The sequence below is a fragment of the Manis javanica genome, chromosome 5 (assembly GCF_040802235.1).
Source record: "Manis javanica isolate MJ-LG chromosome 5, MJ_LKY, whole genome shotgun sequence".
In the NCBI taxonomy this organism is placed as follows: Eukaryota; Metazoa; Chordata; class Mammalia; order Pholidota; family Manidae; genus Manis; species Manis javanica.
Window position 1 is genome coordinate 82,794,738 of NC_133160.1, and position 24,055 is coordinate 82,818,792.

The 24,055-nt window shown below is 33.6% G+C and overlaps 1 protein-coding gene across 7 annotated transcripts in view; it reads right to left on the bottom strand.

Moving 5' to 3' along the window:
* Positions 1–921: 921 nt before the first annotated feature.
* The window catches only part of SEC24B (SEC24 homolog B, COPII coat complex component), a 111,282-nt gene continuing 88,148 nt past the window's right edge, over positions 922–24,055 (bottom strand). For 6 of the 7 annotated variants that reach the window (XM_073237181.1, XM_073237180.1, XM_073237179.1 and 3 more), the window contains 16 exons: positions 20,900–21,026; positions 20,085–20,194; positions 18,263–18,375; positions 13,734–13,852; positions 13,328–13,383; positions 12,880–13,086; positions 10,767–10,890; positions 10,216–10,374; positions 9,344–9,517; positions 8,543–8,653; positions 6,906–7,081; positions 6,177–6,314; positions 5,344–5,448; positions 4,435–4,527; positions 2,027–2,130; positions 922–1,806 (listed from right to left, as the gene is read on the bottom strand). In XM_073237181.1, coding sequence (XP_073093282.1) covers positions 1,692–1,806; positions 2,027–2,130; positions 4,435–4,527; positions 5,344–5,448; positions 6,177–6,314; positions 6,906–7,081; positions 8,543–8,653; positions 9,344–9,517; positions 10,216–10,374; positions 10,767–10,890; positions 12,880–13,086; positions 13,328–13,383; positions 13,734–13,852; positions 18,263–18,375; positions 20,085–20,194; positions 20,900–21,026 — 2,031 coding nt within the window. In that variant the 3' untranslated portion in view covers positions 922–1,691. The remainder of the gene's footprint in view (positions 1,807–2,026; positions 2,131–4,434; positions 4,528–5,343; positions 5,449–6,176; positions 6,315–6,905; positions 7,082–8,542; positions 8,654–9,343; positions 9,518–10,215; positions 10,375–10,766; positions 10,891–12,879; positions 13,087–13,327; positions 13,384–13,733; positions 13,853–18,262; positions 18,376–20,084; positions 20,195–20,899; positions 21,027–24,055) is intronic. The other variant, XR_012131624.1, reaches the window with a different exon arrangement.

A 24,055-nucleotide genomic window follows, 5' to 3' on the forward strand; every position in this document is an offset into this window, starting at 1 on the left:
TATTGTATGTCAACTATACTTCAATAAAAAAAATCTGGCAGTAAGTGCTCATAAATATCTACTAAATAAAAACAAAATAACCAAACACAAAAATTTTTGTCTTTCTCAAAGTAGAAAGTATTTAGTTGCCCTTAGAGCACTGCAGTTTTTCGTAATGTTCTGTAAGCTCCTTCCTTGCTGGAGTGGCGTGGTATAGGGACAAGTAGAGTCCTGTCGGGTGGCAGTGGGATGGGAGTAGATGGGGGTTGGGAGAACATTGGGCTTTTACTATTAGCTTTGTCATTAATTAGTAATGTCATTTAGGGTGAGTCATTGAAACTCTCATTTCCATTAGGGAATATGAGAGAATATTTTAATTTTTATGTAAGGAAAACAGATCCACCAAGCACTAAAGCAGTAAAAATCACTTACAACACACACATAAGAGTCTTTTTCCTTACAAAGTTTTCTGATGGGACTTTTATAGTGTATCAAATAAAATCCTACTCCAAATCTCATGGAATATGAATAGTTTCTACAGTAAACAAGCTTCAGTGAGTGAGATTCTTTTCATCAGAATAAAACCCCTCTCAAAATTTAAACTGGTAATATTAAGGTCAATTACATAGGATAGTCACATATGTTAGTTACAGAAGTTTCCTTGTTATCAATGTGCAGAAAAAAATGCCTAGTTTAACTGAGAAAGACAAATTAAGATTACACCTAGTCAATAAACATTTTTATTTCGAAAGGGGCATGTGTATGAATAAGTACAAACAGAATAAGTACTTGGTAATGTCCACAAACTAATGAAAACGTATTCATATGTTACTAACTGAAATGTAATCACTGCATTTCTCAAAGTAATAAATTCAGTATATCCTATATGTAAAAATACTACCAACTCCCCTCCCCCCACACAAAAAACACCAAATCATACTGTCAAGCAAAATATTTTTAATTAGTAGGCTGATCATAAATAAATCCACATAAAAGATTTAACAGGATTACAAAGAGTTGTATTTCTTTTGTGGACTCAATTCATAATATGCAATTAGCCAACCTCATTCTCTAACTGCGACAGAAAGTTGTCATCTGACACGGCAGCACAGTTTAAGCAATTCATATTCTGTAGTTACATTTTTACATTCTCTACAAATGTAACATTTATGTACATCATATATATTTTTTTCTATAGTTCATGTGCTGAAACGCTATTGTTTTTACAGGGAAAATATTGAATTCATTTAATGAATACAAATCATTCCTTGTTAAAAAGTAATTCATATAAACAAATAACATGGTACCACTGCCTTTTGGCATCTCTTGTCAGAGTTCAAGTCCAAAATTAATTCTAAGAAAAAGGGATTTATCTAGTTTTACATTACATCTCATTCCACAGAGCTATTTTGCCAGCTTGCAATGAACAGAGCACTGTACTGCTGCACTACTAGAAATGTGTAGAAACCAATTCAAAATATACTTGGTAAAACAGCATCATCATAACCATTAATTTAGACTGAAGAAAATCTGTCACGTTCTTTCTTCCCCTTTACCTTTTGCCAAAGCCTCAGGCAGGGTGCTATATGTTACAGGCAGGGTGCTGTGTCTTGTAACAACAAATCCATCACTTTAAATTTCCTGTGTGCATCTCTGACATATGCTTTACCTAGGTTGTGGACCTTTTTCTTCTTATTCAACTTTACTCCACTTCACTTACAAATCTGCTGCTGAATGTGAAGCAAAAATTCATAGTAAGAGAGAGCGGCTTCCGTCCTGTCTTCAATCAAATGCTGAAAAAATTCCGTTTTGGCAGGACTCTCATCTCTGAAAAAGAGAAAAGAATATTTATCTAAAAACGTATATTACTTAAAAGAATAATTATACATTTAAAAAATTACTAATACACAGGGATATTATTCAAGTAACAGCATTCTACTACTAGCATATATTTTGGTATTATTTAAAATTTGCTTTGAAGACAGGCAATTTCAGAAAGATTGCACAGGGTAAGCAGTTTTCATAAATAAGTTACAGAAGTACTTACTTTACCACATGAAGAATTGGACTTAACGGTCTGTTGTCTCTAAGCCAAGTTACGAAGGATCTGGCTCTTTCTGATGAAAGTGTGTCTAGCTCTGGAAGATGTGTCTGGTAAAAGAAACGTAACTAGGAAATTACTTTCTTTCTCATAGACTTTAACAGAATTAGAACTAAATCATGACGCTCACTGCCGCCATCAACCAGCTGCAGACCTGCACTCCCAGCTCCGACATCAGCGACCAAACAAACCAAATTTAAACTGTCAACGAATGTTTACATTTTCCTGAATAAGTCAGTGGAACATGTTTAATGACAATATGTCACTGATATTTTACCTGAATATTGTACTTTTTATGGATTAATCAATAAAACATTGCCAGTGATATATTAGTTACTGTGTCTGTGCTACACTTTAATGTTTCGTCTAAGGGAAATACTCAAATGAAGGCAACTACCACTAAGTACAAAATTCACTTAACAATTATACACAATGACCTAATCTAATAATAGCCCTTCCCTGAAAATTATGCATTTCCTTCAGTCCTTAAAATATAAGGGCAAGGAATTTTAAAGTACAAGTGTAAATTACACGTGGATGTGTAAATATATTTAAAAACCGTATGTAAGACTGTTTTTAAAAGACCTAAAGTCTACTCTTATACATATATAAAAACTCATACACATACGAGTTTTATTTATATATACATATATATATATATATCTGAAAACTTTTGGGAAAAATTTTTTTCAAAGCCAACATAACAGTAAACTAAATAGCTCATGGCATATTAAAAAATTTAAATGGAAAGATTTGGGTTAATCAGTAGTATTTGACAGGCATGTTGTCCTATACCCTGTGCAATTATTGTCTATTACCAAAAAAACAGCTTTGCCAATCTGATAAATGAAAGAAATGCTAAGCAGTTATTTTGTTTTCCTAATTATGAGTGAAGCTGACATTGTTTCACATGACCACTACTTTATTTTGCCCTATAAACTGCCTATGCAAATCCTTTGTCTATTTTTCTTTTCCTTTTTTTTTGAGGAAACAGGGGTGCCTTTTCCTTAAAGATTTGTGAGAACTTTTTATATGAGAGAAATTAGCCCTTTCCAGTCATATTAGCTACAGATGATCTTCCAATTTTGTTGTCTTTTGGCTTTATTTACCTTACCAGATAAAGAAATGCTTTCTTTTTATACTCTCAGATTTATCAGTCTTTTGCATCACTGACTTACAAAGGCATTATTTTTCTAATATTCCTTCTTTTTTCACAGTGATTGGAAATGCAATTTTAACACCACATTCTCTTTTTCATGAATTAGAGCCATTTTTGAATCCTTTTCTGTCACTAATGATATACTGGGCCAATATCACAGTGCTTAAATAACTATAGCTTTAAAATAAAGTTTACTATTTTATTTAGTGGGACTGATTTTTCATATGCTTTTCCTGTTAGCTGATATTATTCTTTCTTTTCAAGCTTTTCCTTATTTTCCTCATTTGTTGAGTCTTAGAAATGAACTCAAGGATTGATATGTCAAATTCAAAGGAAAAAACCCATAAATCAATCAAACAGCAGAATGTGGTAAAAATAACATTGACTTTAATTTCACAGGACAGGACATATTTACAATATCCTAGAATAAGGTAAGCCTTTCTATTAATTTGAGAACTGTTTTCAAAATTTTCTTTGGTATTGGTTAACAGACAGTAGAGGCCAACTGAAAAAAAATGTTTATTATCAGCAAAGTAACTTACATCACAAGTTAAAATTATTGGAAAACAGTTTTGGCAGGTCCTCAAAAAGTTAAACACAGAGTTGACCATCAGACCCAGCACTCCTTGGTATGTACCCAAGAGGGACTAAATGCGTATGTTTGCACAAACGCTTGTACACAAACTGTTCATAGTAACACTATCCACAGCAGCCCAAAAGTGGAAACAACCCCAAACTTTCATGAATAGATGGCCAGATAAACAAAATGTGATATAACCACACAACAATGGACTACTATTCAGTCATAAAAAGAGAATGACGTACTGATACATGCTATAACATGGGTGAACCTGGAAAACACTGCAAGTGAAAGAAGCCAAACACAGAAGGCCATATATTGTGTGATTCCATTTATATGAAATATCCAGAACAGGCAAATCCACAGAGATAGAGTAGATTAGTGGTTGCCAGGGGAAGGCAGGAGGGGAGAATTGGGGAGACATGTTTCTTTTTGGGGTGATGGAAACACTCTGAAATTAGACGCTGGTGATGGTTGTACAACACTGTGAATATACTAAAAACTAATCATACATTTTAAAATGATTAAAATGGTGAATCTTACGAGAATTTTCACTTAAAAAAATTTTAAACAAACAAGCACATAAGAAGTTAAAGCTGTATAAGAGCTACTGACCATTTTCTCTGGTATTGATGCAAAATTAGGGTACCCAAGTACATCCTCTATGAAGTTATTGTTGCAGCTTTTTCCAATCCAAATGTAAAAAGTCTAAAAACAAAAACAAAATATTAAAGCTCCCTAATCAGAAACCCACTATAGCTAATATTCTCAAAATTATTAAGCATAAAAGAGGTAAAATACACTACCTCAAATTAGGAACAAACATAAAAGTAAAAAACTTGCAATTGGAAAAACCTACATTTCAATTACATTTGGAAAAAATCTACCTTCAGAAATCCAGAGCAGTTCGTATCTTCTTTGCTTAAATTTCAAGGCTTCGTATAAAATAGATTTTTTCCCAATAGGAATGTGATGCTTTAACCAGGACAAATGACTGATACATTCCTATCCACTTTAAATTACTCTGTTTTAACTAGTGAGCTCTTCCCACCCCCATACTGTGGCTTATCCAAATCCTTTTTCCGCTCACAACATTTATGAAGCCGTCTGGACCATATGAAATCCTTCCTCCACCCTGTCCAGTGACTTCTCCTGGACTCCTAATCATCAGGAGCATTTCAGACAATGGATAAAAGTTGAACTACATAAATGCTTGAGGTTCCTTTGAATTTTATGATTCTGGATGGTTAAAGTCCTTCAAGACAGGAATTTATCTCTTTACTTCCTTTACCAAATGTGCATAATCTATGACAACAAATACTCCACAATAAAATTCATTACGTCTATGACAGTACAATGATGTCCATCTAGAAAAGTTTAAATTGACCTCTGGTGTAGGTACCAATTTATTGCCTCTTAGCTCATAATCCACCTTTCACTGCTTGATCAGTGATAATGTAGCTAGATCCTGTAAGGGTTTTCCTTTTGCCGGATGGAACAGTGTTAAGCTTTGTTAGTGCTTACAGAGCCACAGTCCATAAGGAAAGCACCTTCTCTTGTCAGTTTCTCTGCAGACAGTTTTTGAAGAGGTGGTTGAGGTACAACTCTGTCATTAACATGTATTGCACCCTGGAAAGAAAAAGATGGAATGTAAGTAAGCTTACATTACTATCATTACAATTTGGAACCTAATGGCCCTAGCTCTTGATGAAATACTGAAAGAGGACACTTATGAATTTGTAGGATGCAAAAAATTATTGACAAAATACATTGCCACCTTGATGGTAGAATCATGACATTTAAACATACTCAAATTAAAAAGATAAAAACATGAATACATAAAACATTATAACCATATCCTTCCCTTCTGGGATTAATATGTATTAAAAGTATGACTATTAAATTTCCTGCAAAGCAAGCTACTTTTTTACGTTTCTCTAATAACAAAACAGAAGATTCCAAAGAGTAAGAGTTTTAATACAAGGACGAAAGAAAAGACACATATTTGCATATTAAAAATACTGTTGGATACCAAATTTGATTTACTATATAATCAAAAATACACTCTAATCACATCAGTACAGTCAGTATCTACAAGATATAAATGGAAACATCCACCCTATATCTTTGCTTGTAATAAATAGTATAACCAAACCCACATGGTGAATTATTGCCCATATGAAACTATTTTTTAAAACTATAACCTACATAGTATCTAATAGTTCTATCATCTAATCAAACACATAGCTAGTATCCTTACTGGTGTTAATAATACATTACTATCCTCGCTACAGAATCAAGAATATTTAAAATATATTTAAATTTAAAAATGTCAAAGGCTCTAAAAGAGATCATACCTCATCTGTCAATCTGTCTATCCTGTATAAGTTGGGATGAATCATTTTCATTAGATGAACAAGTGGCTGACACTTTATCTGACACATAGCATACACACGATCGTCGAGGCGTGTGCTTGTACCGGTTCTAAATGCTTTCTAAATGAAAAAAGATAAACGTTTTTCAAGTAAAACAAATATACTAGACAATATTAAACAGATGTATACCATCAGTCATGGAAAGACCTTGACCTTCAAATCAGACGGACATGCATTCAGTTTTCAGCTCTGACATTTAATAGATACGTATGTGAGCAAGTCACTTAGTTTCTCAAAGCTATATTGTCATCATAAGAAAAACAGAAGAATACTACTTCCCTAGGCTGTTATAAGGATTAAATTAGATGATACGTATATCTATATAACACCTATAACAGTGCCTGAAACTTGGAAAGATGTTCAACTAACAGTGGGTCCTTTCCCATAGCACACATTGAGAGTGCGCTGTCTGAACAGCATTACTCAAGCTGCTCCCACATATTAAAGAGGGCATATGCTTCCACAAGAGTCATCACGTATTCGTATAACTTCATTTTCCATTAACCTTTACCATTCTTCAAAACTCTTCCTGTTACTTGCAAGTCACCTAAATATTTTTTTTTAATCCAGAAAACCTAGATTTCATCTCTTCACCTATGTATCAAGAATTGTAAAAGAAGTTATTAAATGTAACAGTGTATAAAAAGCTACCTGTTTGAGAAGGGCCAAAACATAGAGAGGGAACAACTTGAGGGAGCTGGGTGCGACCAATGCAGAGTGCTGCGCATTTGAGACAGCTGTGCCATATGCAGACAGCGAATCCACCACAGCATTCACTAAAGCATCTCTTGCGTCTGAGAGACTTGATGACATAGATCGATCCACAGCTGGGAAGCAACCAAAATGACAATGTATTTAACCACTAGATCCTAATGAAAGCTATAACAGATAAAATTTGTATGCATTATTTAAGAAATCAACAAAAGCTACATTTTGAGGACAGAAATATATATGTCCCCTGCTCCCTCATTTTTAAAAGTATCAGCTCATTACATAATTTTTCTGACCTGATCTGATTAAATTTGATAATCAGAACAAATCTAGACTGTTCTGCACCTTTTTGTTTTAATCTTGTTAAGTCTAAAAACACTTAACCACTATTGGTCTTAGAGAATGTATATAATCCATCTACTTCCGAGAAAGCTCTGGGAATGTTTCCAATATCCAAGTAGAAGTCACATGTATAAAGTACCATTTTTTTCTTCATCAACAATATAAATTATGCAATCTGAGTAATCCTTGGTGATCCTCCAAAATCTTCTTTGGCAAAGCAATCCCATGTCAATAAAAAAAGAGGCAAACTGCACACAGGTTCTCATGCAGACACTGAACAGCCAGATATTAATGTGAAACTTAATTCTTCCAAGTACATATTTTATTAAAATAGAGATCACTTTATACATATGCCCAAGTATTAAAAATAAAATTATGTTGAAAACTATCAGTAATGGTATAATTAATTTGAAATACAGACATAAAATGATAATAAAAACACTGGGAACCTTTAGTAAATATAATTTTTCCCAAAAAGAGTAATAGTGAGTATTTTCCCCAGGACTACATGGTAAAAAGAAAGGTTCATTTCATGTCTAAATCATCTAAAAGATAAACTCATTAAAAACAAAACACTCAGCACTATATTAATTCCCCAAAGAATTTTTTTAAACTTACATAGGGTAAAATTTACTTTTTTGACTTTAGTTCTATGGTGGCTATACATTAAATGTACAGATAGCCCTGTAATTACGACCACAATCAAGATACACAATAGTTCCATCAACCCAAAAATATCTACTTGTGCTGCCCCCTTTACAGTAAAATCCCCCCCTGCCCTAAACTCAGATAATCACTGATTTATTGTTCATTCCTATAATTTTTTCTTTTCCAGGATGTCATATATGTAGAATCATATAGGTAGGGAGCTTTTGCATCCAGCTTCTTTTCACTTAGCATAATGCCTTTGAGAGCTATCATGTCTGTTTACATATCAACAGTTCATTCCTTTTTGTTGCTGAGTTGTATTTCATTGTATGGATGAACCAGTTTGCTCATACATTCATCAGCTGAAGGACATTTGGGTTGTTATCAGCTTTTAGTGATTATGAACCCCCTCCAAAAGATTTTTAAAGTAAAGAATGAATAAGAATTGTAATAGTCAAACACACTGCTGTAAATGAAAATGTAAAGCATACACTTTTTAAATAAGGTATTCTAGGGTAAAAATGCTAAGGCTTCCGTTTTTAGGATAGAAAAGTACATTTCACCTGCTCCTTCACTTTTTTACTCACCCATGTTTGCCAGAAGGCAGATGGCAGCTTGTACATCCACTCCTGCATAAACATCTGCTAGTGAAATTACTACAGGCAAACAGAGAGTATGCACTCGAATTCTCCGCTCACCTAAATGAAATGATGAGTAACTGTCACTGCAAAATACGTTAGACCAAGAAAAAAAAAAGCAAACATATTTTTTATGATTTTTCATTTTGATTTTTAAATTTTTTTAGTATTTTAAAAATATTTTTAAACATTCAAGTTGTTATTTTGATTGGATTTAATCACTAACAGGACTTTGAAGTGCAAAAACGAAGTTTCACAATTAACATGCTTTAAGGAAAATTAAATACTCTTGAAATCTGAAGACAGACTCAATATATATTTTGTATGCAGTTGAATATTAGGCTTTATTTTTTATTTTAATATAACTCATTTTAAATTATATCCAACATAGTAAAATGTTAAAAAACTTAAAGACTGTCAAATAATAAATGCAGGCTTTAAGTGCTTTGCAGAATTTTTTATTTTTTATAGGGGCAAGAAATAATTCTAAGGATGGCATGGCACAGCTGGATTTAACATGAGTTGTTTACAGGACACATACGATTCTAGGAATATAAGTCTTCCATGAGTCAAAAAAAGGTATTATTTAGAGATTGAAAAAATGAGTTAAAAAAGAATGGAACACATATTTGATTAATGCAAATTCCATTACTTCAAAACCGTACGTTCCTTCTTTCCCCCATTTTCTCCAGCATGTGAAAGGAGAGGGAATTACTGCTGCAGGTTGTATCTCATTTCTGTAAACATTACCTTTGCTTGATGTATATAGTAGGGCTGTTTGGAAGCACACTAAGGAAGTATCTGTCAAACTTTCTTCAATTGACAGCTGTACTGCAAATCCAGCATCAGGATTGATGTTGGCGAGAGATAACAAATCAGTGGAACGGACAAAGAAGTTTCCATGAAAAGTGTGCATTGAAAGACCTAGGGATGAGAAAACTTGTTATAGAAGATGGGGTAACAGTAGCATCTTCACTTCAGGCTAAAGCTACATTTCAAAGTAAGAAAAAGTCTCTGATCCTGAATCACAAGGATAACGAGAGAGTAGATTGGGGTTTTGGCAGGTGTTCTAAAATACTGATTTAAAAAAACCAATGCAGGTTATATAAAAGGAAGACTACATGTTTCACAAATTGGTATTAGTATTGATAACTAATCTTATAATTTTCCCATGTGATTTGAAGTCAGACAAACATACAAAATTAAATGAGGGATACTGTTCCACCATTTAAGAATTAAAATGAGGGATCCAAATCTCTCCAGCAAACATTCACAGAAAACAGAGGTAATGTAAATTGAAGACTATTTGAATGATTATGAAGGTGAAGATTAGTAATTTGACCATTTTCACTTAAGATCTCTCGTAGTCCTCTAATTCTCCTTCTAAAATCACCCCCAATGTGGCCTTTTCTTAAGTTCTTCCTCATAAATCACAATATTACTTTTGCCCATTTATTCAGATTACTTTAAAAAATTGGTGTTGATTATTTAATACCTGTACATATTTAAAACAGGTTACAGCTAACTGAATCAAGCAAAAAGTCCTTTATGGTGAATGATCTTTATAGGTAATCACAGGAAGTTAATTTTGATGAAAGCATATAATTTCTATAATTTCATACCTTTAGTGCACCTTATTCTCATTACAGCTTCAAATCCAATTTTTCTTGTGAGATATCGCTTTAAGTCTTTTTGTAACTTTTCTGCTTGTGAAGGATTGTGGGTGTAGTGGAAAGATGGATAATAATAGATGCAACCTGCAGAATACTTGGACATGCAAGCTTGAGAGAGAAATATAAAAAGTATCAGCTACAGAAATAATAATATTCTACTTGTCCAACAGTAGTACAGATTCTATATTATGATGCAATCTTAGTCATAATGGGAAAACCTAACCTGTCAAAATAAGAATATATAAATCTGAGAAAACATTTATAAAATATAATGTATGATAAGGTCTATTGTGGAGGAGAATAAAGGGAATTGGATTTAAAAACAAATAGTAAAAGAATTTTATATTTGCATAGTGTTTTAAAGTGTACTGGTAATTTCCATAGATATGATGTATATAATTCACGTGCCTTTCTCCCTCAAGTGTTGAGAGCTATTACTAAAGAGTTCAGATTTAATTATATACTAAAAATATTTATGTAAACAGATAAAGACTCCTTACCTAGAGAAGCAAGATCAGAATACTGTGAACTCAAAAGGAACAGATCCACTGCCGTCTGCTGCCCTGAGCAATCTAAAGCAAGTTTCTTATAAAAATCAGTTGCAGGGCCAAGATGCTGTATAACCTAAGTCAACAGGTCATTAAATAAGAGAGAGAAAATTTTAATTATGCACATATTCCTACAGCTCTCCTAGAATGAGGAGGAGGATATCCTCTGCCCCTATCAAGCTGAAAGTTTTAAAAAAAACTAGGCAGGAAAAAAAAATCTAGGCAGTTGGTACAGATTTCCTATAAGAGTAATATTTGCTTACATTTATAAAGTGCTTAATGTGCTAGCATTGCTCAAGTGTCTTATATACATTAAATTATTTAACCCTCATAAAAACATGTATCTCATAGTGTTATCTACATTTTACAGATTAGGAAACTGAGGCAAAAAATTAAGTAATTTAACCCATATTTATTGGTGGTGTCTGAAATAGAAACCCAAGAAGTCGGGCTCCAGAGTGAGCTATTAAGTATTATTATTTACTATTATATAGCAGCATCAGCGTTCAATAGATTAAGGAAGGTTTTTCCTATTGGTGTGAGAACACTTGAGCTGAGAAGGTGCCACTGGAGATCACGTTAAAATTCTAAGAACCAGGCTCCAAGTTCTTAATCACTGTGCTGCATTGCACAGCAAAAGGTTTCAATACTCTTCATTATAGAATTTAATTATTATACTAGTTTACTGAGATTCAAAAGAACACATAAACCAGAACAAATACTTAAGCTTTTGAGTCCCAGCAGGATAGAGAATATTTCTGATGATTAAAGGAGAGAAAAACAAAACTATCAAAGAATTCACTAAACATAAAACACCGTCCTGTGTACAAAAACACCTGAGTATTCTATAAAGGACTGCAATGGATCAATGAACAGAATGCTAGCTGTACTTTTTGATGAATTTAAAAACTATCATGCCCCAATTTATTTTAAAATTGGTTTCTCAAAAGTACCTTAAAAATACAGTTTCTATAAAAAGTAAAATAATACCGCTATTTTTCTCCAGCAAACTGGTGAAGAATAAAGCAACAATACTTAATGGTGGCTAGAAGATCAAAGTCCTTAAGAGAACAGGTTGATAAAAAAACTCCAATAAGTAAAAAACATTAATATCTGAATAAAAATATGCTTTTTGACCCAATAATTTCACTTCTAGGGATTTATCCTGATGAAAAACTGAGTATGTTGCTAAAGGTTCATGACGGTATTAAAATTGTTTAATGCATACTCATTATTAGTTGTAGCATTTTCTTATATCTAAGTTGAGGGCAGACAAAACATATACAGAACAAAAATGATTGTTCTATTTCATTTATTATTTGAAATAAGAGATTAAAATACCCTGACCAAATCTTCATATAAGACCCAAATAATATTCAGCCTCATATTCTTTTCTTTTAAATAGTGAAAACACTTGTGATAATTATTCAGTAGCTAGACGGTGATTAATTAAATCAAGTACTTAACACATTTACAGAAAAATATTTTTTAAAGATAATTTTTAGGAATCTCAGAAAATGTTCACACTAAACTCTCCAATGAAAAGTCAGTTAAAAAATAAAGTATCTATGTATGATGCCCAATTATGCTTATTTGTGTGTGTTTGTATAACTAAATGCTCTTATCTTGAGGTTAAGATTTGTTTTATTTATTTATATACACGTTTACAGTTTGTATTGCCTGTATAACTTAAAAGTTTATTAGTACAAGCATGTTAAATTATAGTATCTCAGATTTACTAAGTATTATCACTTGTGTAATAGAAAAAAGCACCAAAAACAGAAAATCAAGTTACATCTCTACCACTGAAGTTATTTAACCTTTGGCACGACAGTTTAATCTGTTTCCTCATCTCTAAAATGGAGTTAGATGATATCCAAATTTCTGCCCTACAAATAAGGTAATGAAGAGAACACACTGCAATACAAAGCCAAAGCAATAATTCAAGTTAAATTCTTACTAAGCTTTTTGCTATTAATGAAATAGAAAAGTCGAATAATTACACAATTTATAGAAATACAAAATACCACTCTGAATATTTTGACAGAGAAATAAAACAGAATACCTTTGTGCTCGACCTCTGATTAGGATCTTCTCTAGACTGCAGAAGCCCTGCACCCAAGGAAGGTAACTGTGTCTGAAATACAGACACACGGCCGCCTGTTGGAGACATTAACTTAAAGGCAGCCTGAAGTGCGGGACCAAGGGCACTGTGTGTTTCTCTTGTGTTGGTGAACATATTTGGTAATGCATTCAGTAGGTCCTTTATAAGCTGGGAAAACAAAGATTAAAAGTTGAATTACTGAGAAGTCAAGACAATACTCTTCTTCAAAACACTGCAGAGTATAAGATGTGCCACTACATTTTAGGGGACTATAAACTGAGAAGTCCACAGATATGTTACCTATACTGTCTACTGCTATATTATTATACTAAGTAAAGAAACATTAAGCATTTTAGTAAACAGATGAAATAACATATATTTTACAACTTTAAGAAAAGATCAATCTCACCTCTTTACTTTCATATAGATTCACAAGTAAGCTATCCGGTGTAGGTAGAAAAACATCTATAGGGAAAACATATTTTAATCAACAGATAAGTCAAAAGAATATAATAAATTAAAAAATCTTAGCTTTTATCAAGCCATACATATAATGGGTACTATAATATTGCTTTATTAATTATATATACTCTGTATGTATTATACACATGTGTATGCCTGTGTGTGTGTGTGCATACAGAAGCACACACAGGTGTAAAAATCTTAGAATCAAGTGTCTTTAAGTAAGCTATTATTTTTTTAAAAAAACAAAGTGAACTAAATTATCGTTACAGCATTATGATATATATTGTCAAATAAAGTTGTCTCAATTCCAAAGTCCACAGCTAGAAAGTCTTATTTTATTCACTGCTTACCATCTATATCAGATACAATCAACATTTGAGGCTGTGATACTCCTTCTTGTAAATTGTAGAAATGAACAGTGCTATCAAAGGTCATGAATCCTATTCTTGTTCGTGAATCTCCAGGGAGCCTAAAGATAAAAAATGACAATTTTAAATTCAAAGTGCTCAGTCAACACATTTACAAAAATAATGAAATAGTAAACTAAGTCTAAGAATAATTACAAATGCTTTAATATAGAAGACAGTGAAGTTATCCCTATCAAAACCAGTATATATCTGAGAAGAACAAAAATGGAGCATTACATTTTCAGATAAAACCGCTGACGTGTTTGGAGTTGATACTTCAGAAAACTTAAGTAGTAAGACAAAACTAAAAATGATGATTAAAAAAAAATCTGTGCTTAACTTTCCTTTGAAACACACTCCTTTAAGTGAAAAAAGACACATATTTTCAGTCAGTATTACAAAAATAGTGTATCTCATTTAAGAATTTTAAGGACAGAGTAACAAATGAAAGACTGTTATATAAATCAGATTTTAATGTGCAGAATTTTAAATAAAACTGCACTTAGAAAGTGGAGACATTTTATCAATCATCAAGGTTTATTTTTGAACTCAAGTATAGTTGACATTAATACCTTCAGGTATACAACAGTGAGTCAACATTAGTATATATTACAAAATGCTGATCATGATATATGTAGTTACCACCTGTCACCATACCAAGTTACTAAAATATTATTGACTATATTCCCCATTCAGTACCTTCATCCCAGTGACTTATTTATTTTGTAACTGGAAGTATGTCTCTTAATTCCCTTGCCCTATTTTGCCTATACAGCCATCTCCCACCTCTCTGGCAACCGCCGGTTTAGTCTCTGTATTTATGAGTCTGTTTCTAGGTTATTTATTTGTTGTTTTGCATTTCAGAATCCACATATAAGTAAAGCCATATGGTATCTGTCTTTCACTGACTAATTTCACATAGCGTAATACCCTATAGTTCAAGCCATGTTTTGCAAATGGCAAGATTTCATTCTGTTTTATGGCTGAGTTAATTAATACTCCATTGTGCAGACATGCCATATCTTTCTTATCCATTCATCTGCCGATGGACACTTAGGTTGCTTCTATATCTTGGCTATCCAACTTTGCTCTTATTTCTCAAGATGGCTTTGGCTATTCTGGGTCATCAGTGGTTCCATACACATTTTAGGGTTATTTGATTTAGTTCTGTAAAAAAATGCCATTTTGATAGAAAGTGCACTGTACCTGTAGATTGCTTTGGGTAGTATGGACATTTTCACAAAATTAATTCTTCTCATCCATTAGGAGAGTGTATTTTTCCACTTACTTGTGTCATCCTCAGATTCTTTTATCAATGTCTCAGTTTTCAGGGTATACACCTTTCACTTTCCTGATTAAGTTTATTCCTGGTATTTTAATCTATCTGGTACAATTGTAAATAGGATTGTTTTTCGAATTTCTCTTTCTGCTAGTTCATTTTTAGTATATAGAAATGCTACAGATTTATGTATAAAGATTTGGTATCCTGTAGTTTTATTTAATTCATTTATAAGTTTTGGTGGATTCTATTTGAGATACTTTCTACAACTAGTATCATGTCATCTGCAAACAGTGACAGTTTCCCCTTTTCCTTCCCAATTCGGATGCCTTTTCTTTCTTTTTCTTTGATTGCTCCCAGTACTGTGTTGAGTAAGACTGTTGACAGTGGGCATCCTTTTCTAATTCCTAACCTTAGAGTTTTACCGTTGAGTGTGATGTTAGCCATCGGTTTGTCACATATGGCCTTCATTATATTACATTCTGTGCCCTCTATAACCACTTCTTTGGGAGTTTTGATCATGAATGGATGTTGAATTTTGTCAAATGCTTTTTCTGCATCTATTTAAGAGGATCATATGGTTTTTATCCTTCCTTTTGTTAATATGGTGTCACAATGATTGATTTGAAGATGCTGAACCATCCTTGCCTTCCTGGAATAAATCCTACTTGATTGTGTTAAATGATCTTTTCAATGTATTTTTGAAATCAGTTTGCTAATATTTTGTTGAAGATTCTTATACCTATGTTCATTAGGGATATTTTTCTGTAAATTTCTTTTTCTGTAGAGTCTTTGCCTGTTTTTGGTATGAAAGCAATGCTGGCTTTGTAAAATTAGTTTGGAAGCATTCCTTCCTCTTCAATTCAAACTGCTGCTTTTGTTGTAAAAGCTCACACAGACTGACACAGCATGCCAGTCCTCCAAGAGTAGAGATTTGGCCTCCCACAGACCCTCCGGCTCTCTCGGAGTTAAGCCCCAATGATTTTCAAAGCCACGTATTATAGAAACTCATGTTTCTGGCATATCCCAGGGCTGGGTGTTTTAATATCCCACCCTCCATACCTCACATACTCCCACTTATGGGTTGGGATGTGGGATGGGGGAAGAATTTGGATTCCAAAAGAGGAGGCTCTGTCCTCTTTACCCTTCTCAACATGGCCTCTTTGTTGAAAGGTTTGTGAAAGGTCTGTTCTGCTGGTGGTCAGGTCTTTTTCAGAGTTTACCGGTTTACATGTAGTTGCTGCCTTGGTGTACATGGGAGGGAGGTTATCACAATGACCTCCTCTTCTGCCATCTTCCCTGTCTATTCTGTCATCATTTTAAACAAATTTCCTGCTAGAGTTAGGTATTGAGAAGAACTGAACATTCATTGCCCATCAAGCATTCCTTATTGATAAGATGGATGCCTCATCTTACAAAAGTGTGTTTCTAAGTACCACCAACTATGTCAACTGCTGTTATGTAATGTACTATTTTAGCAATGCCTGTAAAATATTTTTGAGTATTATAGCATTATAACTATTAGGCATGATCGATCAAGCTGTTCAGACACAGTCTGCAAGCTAAGTCCAAAAGCATTTCAGGGTACAGAATGCAACAAATTATGTGGGTATTTAGCTTACCAATACTGGTCAATATTTACAACGTTTCTACAGAGTACTCCTCACTCTTTGAGATTTCTCAGGCTCCATTAGAATGGAGACTATTACTGACTCTCTGAAGCTCAAAATAGAGCTGATCTGAAACTGCTCCAGTATTAAATTCCTCTTTCTCAAAGTTATATCCATAGAGCTGTTTCCAAAAAACATGTTACTATATTGCTGCTATCCTATCACCTTTACTTTGTTTGACTTTCCTAATGCTTCTATTTTCTGCTGTAATCAAATATATATATTTTTAAAAAATGACTTTCTGTTCCCAATTTCATCCCTTTGCTTTGGCATAGTCTATTTAATTTACAAACAGTCACCCAACTTTGTTGGACTGTCCTATCTGTAGGGCTATATCCGCACACTCCTCAAGTAAACTAACCCTTCTGCCTTACAAATGACTTCTTTGCAGAGGATCTTCCATTGCCATTCACTGCTAAAGCTGAATCTGAATTAAGCTTTTATGACTAAAAACAGGCAAATGCTTCCGTTAAGAATAAAAATATGAAAACTCTAAGTTACCAACAAAAACCAAGAGCAAATCATTTATTATCTCTGGATGTTTTTATCTCAAATGTCTCAATGTTATCCGTTTATTCGCAGGCCAAAATCAATGATACACACATTATGGTGACTAGAGCTAACATTTATCAGCAAGGACTTTCATACTCAAATGGAAGATGTGGGGGAATGTTACAGAGTCACCAAGAGTACTTCTAACAAAGTATTCACACAGACTCAACCACCCCCACACCTCTATACACATCATGAACCACTGCAAAAGTGAACCGCTCCTGCTAACAAGCTTAAGTCACATCTCCTGTGGGTGGTGGTGTGGAAAAACTAATATACACACAACTTTATTTTCCAGAGATTTGTAAGGTTCCATTTTAAAAACAGTTGAGGGTCTCCTTCAAGACTAACATTGGTAGACACATAGGCAGGACTTAGATTCAGCTATACTATATAAGCAACCAATCCTATACTTTATTCTCACCTCCACAGCACAGCTAATTATTAATGTGCCAAAACGAAGAGTTCAGTTTCTGGCGTCCTCCAATATTCAGCACCAAATCAACTCCCCTCTTTCCCTTTATTTGGCTATTTCTCTCATTAGCACATTTAAAATTATCTTATGAAAAACTCCGTGCTCAGGAATTACAGCTAAATTTTTCTCACCTAAAGTCTTGATACCCTAGCTCTGATACCCTGGCCAAGTCAGGTTTTCTGGGCCCCAGTGCTCACATCTGTTAAGTCAGAGGAATAGTGAGGTTAGATCTAAATTCCCTACCAAGTATTAAAACTTTTATGATTTTATGATTCACATACCAAGTCATAAATCATAAATCATAATAATCCAAGTAGCAGGATCCTTATTCTAAGGTGGACAGCAAGAACTTTTTTAGTAATAGATGAATGAAATCAAACTTAATAAGAACCAAATATGCTGTTAATAAACACTTCATGTTTACATAAATATACATGTATATGTATACACACACACACACACACACACATATAATAAATTTTAAAAAAATTCTTACTTGTCCAGATTTTCTAACAATGACTGGCACAAAATTGTCAAATATCCAGCTTCCACTGCATTATGAGACACATCTAAAACAAACAAGTAAACTGCAGGTTGAGGAGGACGAAGCTGAAAAGAATAAACATAATGTAATTTATTTTGTAGGTATAATTTATTCTTTTCATACCTCCCTTTCTGCTGTATATTAACTAAGTATATTACACCAAAAAATATACACAAACAGTATTAATGTTTTCTAAGACCTTATGTGGTAAAGAAAATGACATTCTTTTCACCTTTTTCATATAAAGCTGTTGTGGATCAAGCATGGTAAGGCAGCTACTATACAGTAATGGTTAAATAGATGGGCTTAATGTTTCCCTGATAGAAGGTTGGCTGACATTTTTCAAAGGAAATTACGCTTATTTATTATTTAACACTCACCTCCACATCCCTTCCCTACTCCTAAGAAAATTCTTTTTATATTTATTTTTTTTAACCTAACAACCATTAGTACTAGCTATTAGGTCACCTGCTGGTGGCTAAATCTCCAGGGTTAAATGATAACTGTAAACAAAGTCCCTGAGATGGTGTTCTATGTATGCTGTGTCCTTATCTGCTAGACATACATATGGAAGTATGGGTTAAATGATATGATGCTGGGATTAGCATTTAATAAACTCCAGGGTGAGTGAGGGGGAAGGGGGATAGGATGGAATGGGAACAGATGAAGTACATTTAGCAAAGTGTTGTTAACTGATGAAACTCAGTGATGGGTAAATGATGGCTCATTACACTGTTTTCTACTTTGAAGTGTGCTTGAAAATTATTGTTATAGCAACTTAAAATGAAAGGATATATAAAGTCTTTTGTATTAAACATGCTAACCAAGGATCATACAGCAAAAATTAAAGATTACTTCTTGCTTCACTGCTTCAGTTAGCTTTAGACTCCTAAGGAGCCAGAACAGAGTTGGGAACATAGTAAATTCTAAAGCAGGCAAGAAGTTGAGAGCAAAAGTGACCAAATGCAAATTCACTGTAGTTGATACAGAAACAGGAAAATAGTAGGTAAGTGGGCAGTTACTAACATGGACATAAGGGACCATAAACATTACAAAAATTAAGAAATGGGCCAAACACCAGGAATTTAATACACATTAGCTATCTCTGTTTACCTTTCCCTACAAGCAACACTACATTTTTGCAGGTAACAAAGATTAGAAATGAGGATACAGAAGAAATGTAAGTTATTATAAATATATTTAAAGTAAGTAGATGTGATCAAGAAGATAAGCAGAACTTAGGCCAAGAATTCATTTTTGTTAAGTGGAAAAGACGAATGAGATCTTACAGTCCGTATATCTAAAGAACAGGCAGAATTTTATGATGACTGGAAAGAGAAAAGTTAGAGTGCAGTCAGTATCCATTTGTCTTGCATCTGTACCAGGTAAACCAGTAAGATGGTGGTCTCTTTAAGAGCCTGAAAACTGCAGTTTTGGTAGAAATATAAATTTTTCTGTTTGAGGGTCTTAAATAATACATGGTAAAAGAATATGTTCATTCCATGCAAGTATTCAAATCAAAATATAGCAACCAACTGTATATGTTATTAGTGATTATCATAGAACATTACTGAAGTTTCTCAGTAATGTAACATTTTTCTTGGTCAAGTAACCTTTACAAAGAGTTTTTTATTTGTTAAGGTTAAACTCTCAGCATTATTTTCAAAAATTCATACTATAAACAATTTCAAGATTTTGACACTTCACTTAACAACAAATTACAAATGATCAATACAACTGCATTCCATGACTGATTTCAACGCTGAATAGTTACCATGTAATCTGAAGAAGCAATGAACTCCACGGTTGAATTCTGAACTTCTGGTCGTTTATGAGGCTCTCCGTAAGATCGAGTAAGGGGGTTATACATAAATTCTTCAGGAACTAGGCAGGAATTAGGAATCCAGTACAAATTTAGTAATATGATTTGCAACTAAATACACATACACATGCCTAGAAATAAACACCTGTATCATCAATATTTATATGAGGTTTATAATCTCATCTGTGAACATTTCATGGAAAAACTAATACCTTAAGAGCTCTTCAAAAATATATCAGAAGCATAAAAAGACTTATTTTCTGAAATCAGGAGAGAAAAGCAAGTAAACTTGCTTCTTAGGCTTGTTTTTCCTAGTGTATCACATGAAATGGATGATAGAAACACAAATTTGAAAGCAATTACATTAAAAGGATCTAAGAAACGACCAAAGGGGACAATAGATAGATACACACACACCTTAAGTGTCCATACTGGCAAAGGTCTACACTTAGTTGAGTGAACTAAATGTACAAACAGAAGACAACCTTAACATGTCAGGGTCACGCAGAATTAGTCTGCACGACCTATACTGCTTGTTTTATGAATACTGAATACTTTTTTCACTTGGCCCTTGTCACTCTCCTCATTATCAATCATCTTCCTGCCCAGCCAAAATTAAGTATCTGTAACCTAATTCTATTCATTAAATTCATTAAGAGGGCCATGAAAGTTTTAAAAGCCATGCGGGGAGAGAATAGATAATGCCAAAAGTGTCAAAATGTTTAAACTAATATTAAACACACTTATTTTAAGAATCTGAAACTTACCATCATTAACTCTATAGCACAAATTGCATTTCCACCTACGTTGATCAATGAAGGATACAAAAGGATTGATATATGTTCGACAAGATCGGCACCTCACAATGGTATTTGATGTTATCACTGGTAATTGCTAGGAAATAAAATAAAGATACTGTAGAAGAAACAGCACTTCAGGGAATAATAAAATACATACTGCTCTGCTTGTATACAGAATAGAACCTCTAACTGAGCTTTGAAATTAAAGCATTTTAACAAAATCCAGTGATGTGCTGAGCAACACAAGTAGCTACCACAGTTTCTTCTTCTTTCGTCACAAACTTTAACACTAAAATAAAGTCAAACCAAATGTAATGAGACTTACTGGCTGAAAAAAGGCCTAGTTGGAAAAGAAAATAATGTAACTCAGAGCTCATCAACAAGACACATGAAATAATAGTGAGATAGAAACATCTACCATGTAAAAATGCCATTGTCTTTGTTCCTGCCTGCGCCTAATCCTAGACTATAGGGCCCTGCTCACAGACAGTCACAACAGTCCTGATGGGAACCGAGGCCATAGGAAACCAAACACAATATGCCTTTAAAAAGCATACGTCTCTCTTTATGCTTAGTTTGGGAAAGAAATTTTAATTCAATTTTAAGAAATTTAGAAAATATGAAAAAAGAAATCACATATTATTCTATTTCTCTAAATTAACCCCTGATATTTTGGTATGCTTCCTCTGGTTTTTTCCCCCTTTCTATAATATACATAAACAGTTACATCTTTGTATTTAATTTTTCTCACACATTTAATCTTCATCACATAGTACATATCATTTGTGAAAAAAATCAGAAAAAAGCTATATGAAAATGAGAAAATAAAAAATTACTTGGAATTTTACATCCCAGAGGAAGCTACTGTTGCCAATTTAGTGTACATGCTTCTAGAAGATAATCATATATATATCCTAGTAGGAAACTAGGCTCTACGAGAGAGCCTACTGACCTTGGTATCTCCACCATCTAGCATGACAGGTAGTCAATAAGTATTTTTCAGATGAATGAGAATAAAAGAAACTCAGTAATAATAAGAGAATTAGAAAACCACAGTAGTAAAAAGGTGTGAGGGAGAAATGCAACTCACAAAGTATAAATAAAATGTGCCTGGATAAACCTTCTGAAGTCTGGAAATTTTAGTTTAAATATAATATACTTACATGAAATACCATAAGTATGTGTAAAATTCCTGCAAACTATGTATTAGGCCACACAGACTATGGAATCTTAAGCAAGTAATATTTTAATTCAACAGACTTGAAGCATTTGAACTGCATTATTACAAAGGTTATTATTTGTTTAATACAGTTAGGAACAATCATATAGTTTTCCTTCCTAACTGGCATCGTGGTTGGTGTTTGCTTTATATTTAATAAAGGAATCTTCAAGTTTATCTATCCTCCATAGCATTTTCAACTTCCAAAACTATTAATCTTTCAAAACCCAACTTAGACCTAATTAGACTGGTAGAAAACTTCTGCTACTGAACCCAGAGGGGATCACTTCCCATACTGCACTCAATACCTAAGTACCACACAGAATTTTGTTAGTTACATGTATTAGTTATCTTTCCCTGTAATTATTTTTTATATCTTTATCCTGTTAGATAAAAACTTCTTAGGGACAAGGTCAATGACTTAGTCAACTCTGTATTTACTAGTGCTTAGTTTATGGTCTTCCACAGAGCAGGTGCTCAGAAAATGTTTAGTGAATTGAATTTGAAATAAATGATTGCTTCTAATTTCAAATAAAATTCCAATTAATACACAGCAATCTGTTGTGTTCCTATGTACTAAAACAATGAACTAGCAGAAAGAGAAAACAAGAAAACAATTCCATTTACAATCGCACCAAAAAAGAATAAAGTACCTGGGGATAAACTTAACCCATGAGAGATATTAAAGACACAAATTAATGGTAATCTATCTCATGCTCATGGATAGGAAGAATACTGTCAAAATGGCCACACTGCCCAAAGCAATATACAGATTCAATGCAATCCCTATCAAAATACCAATGGCATTTGTCAATGATCTAGAGCAAATCATCATAAAATTCATACGGAATCACAAAAGACCCTGAATAGCCAAAGCAATCCTGAGAAAGAAGAAGAAAACTGTTGGATTACACTCCCTTACTTCAAGCTCTATTACCAAGCTACAGCAATCAAAACAGTATGGTACTGGCACAAGAACTGACCTATAGATCAACGGAACAGAACAGACAGCCCAGAAACAAAACACAGGCATTTATGGTCAATTACATACAATAAAGGAGCATGACTATACAATGGAGAAAAGACAGTTTCTTCAATAACTGGTGTTGGCAAAACTGGACAGCTACATGCAAGAGAATGAAACTGCATTACTGTCTAACTCCACACACAAAAGTAAACTTGAAATGGATCAAAGGCCTAAATGTAAGACATAAAACCATAAAACTGGTAAAGAAAACATAGGCAAAAACCTCTCGAAGATAAGCATGAGCAACTGATCTCCTCGAGCAAGGGAAACAAAATAAAATAATGAGTAAGTGGGACTACAACAAGTTAAAAAGCTTCTGTACAACAAAGAACACCAACAACAGAACAGAACAAAAAGGCAACCTATAGTATGGGACAATATATTCATAAATGATTTATCCAATAAGGGGCTAATGCCCAAAATATATGAAGAACTCATATGCGTCAACACCAAAAAACCAAATAAGCCAATTAAAAAGAGGTGGAGGACCCCAATACACATTTTCCCAAGAAGAAATACAGATGGCCAACAGGCACATAAAAAGATGCTCCACAATGCTAATCATCAGGGAAATATTAATCAAAGCCACAATGGGATATCACCTCACACCAGTTAGAATAGCCACTACTCAAAAGACAGGAAATAACCAGTATTGGCAACGATGTGGAGAAATGAGAACCCTCCTACAGTTGATGGGATTGTAAACTGGTGAAGCCACTGTGGAAAGCAGTATGGAGGTTCCTCAAAAAACTATGCATAGCAATACCATGTGACCCAGTAACTCCACTTCTAGAAAGTTACCTGAAGAAAACAAAATCCCTGATTTGAAAATATATGTGCACCCCTATGTTTACTGCCATATTATTTACAAGAGCCA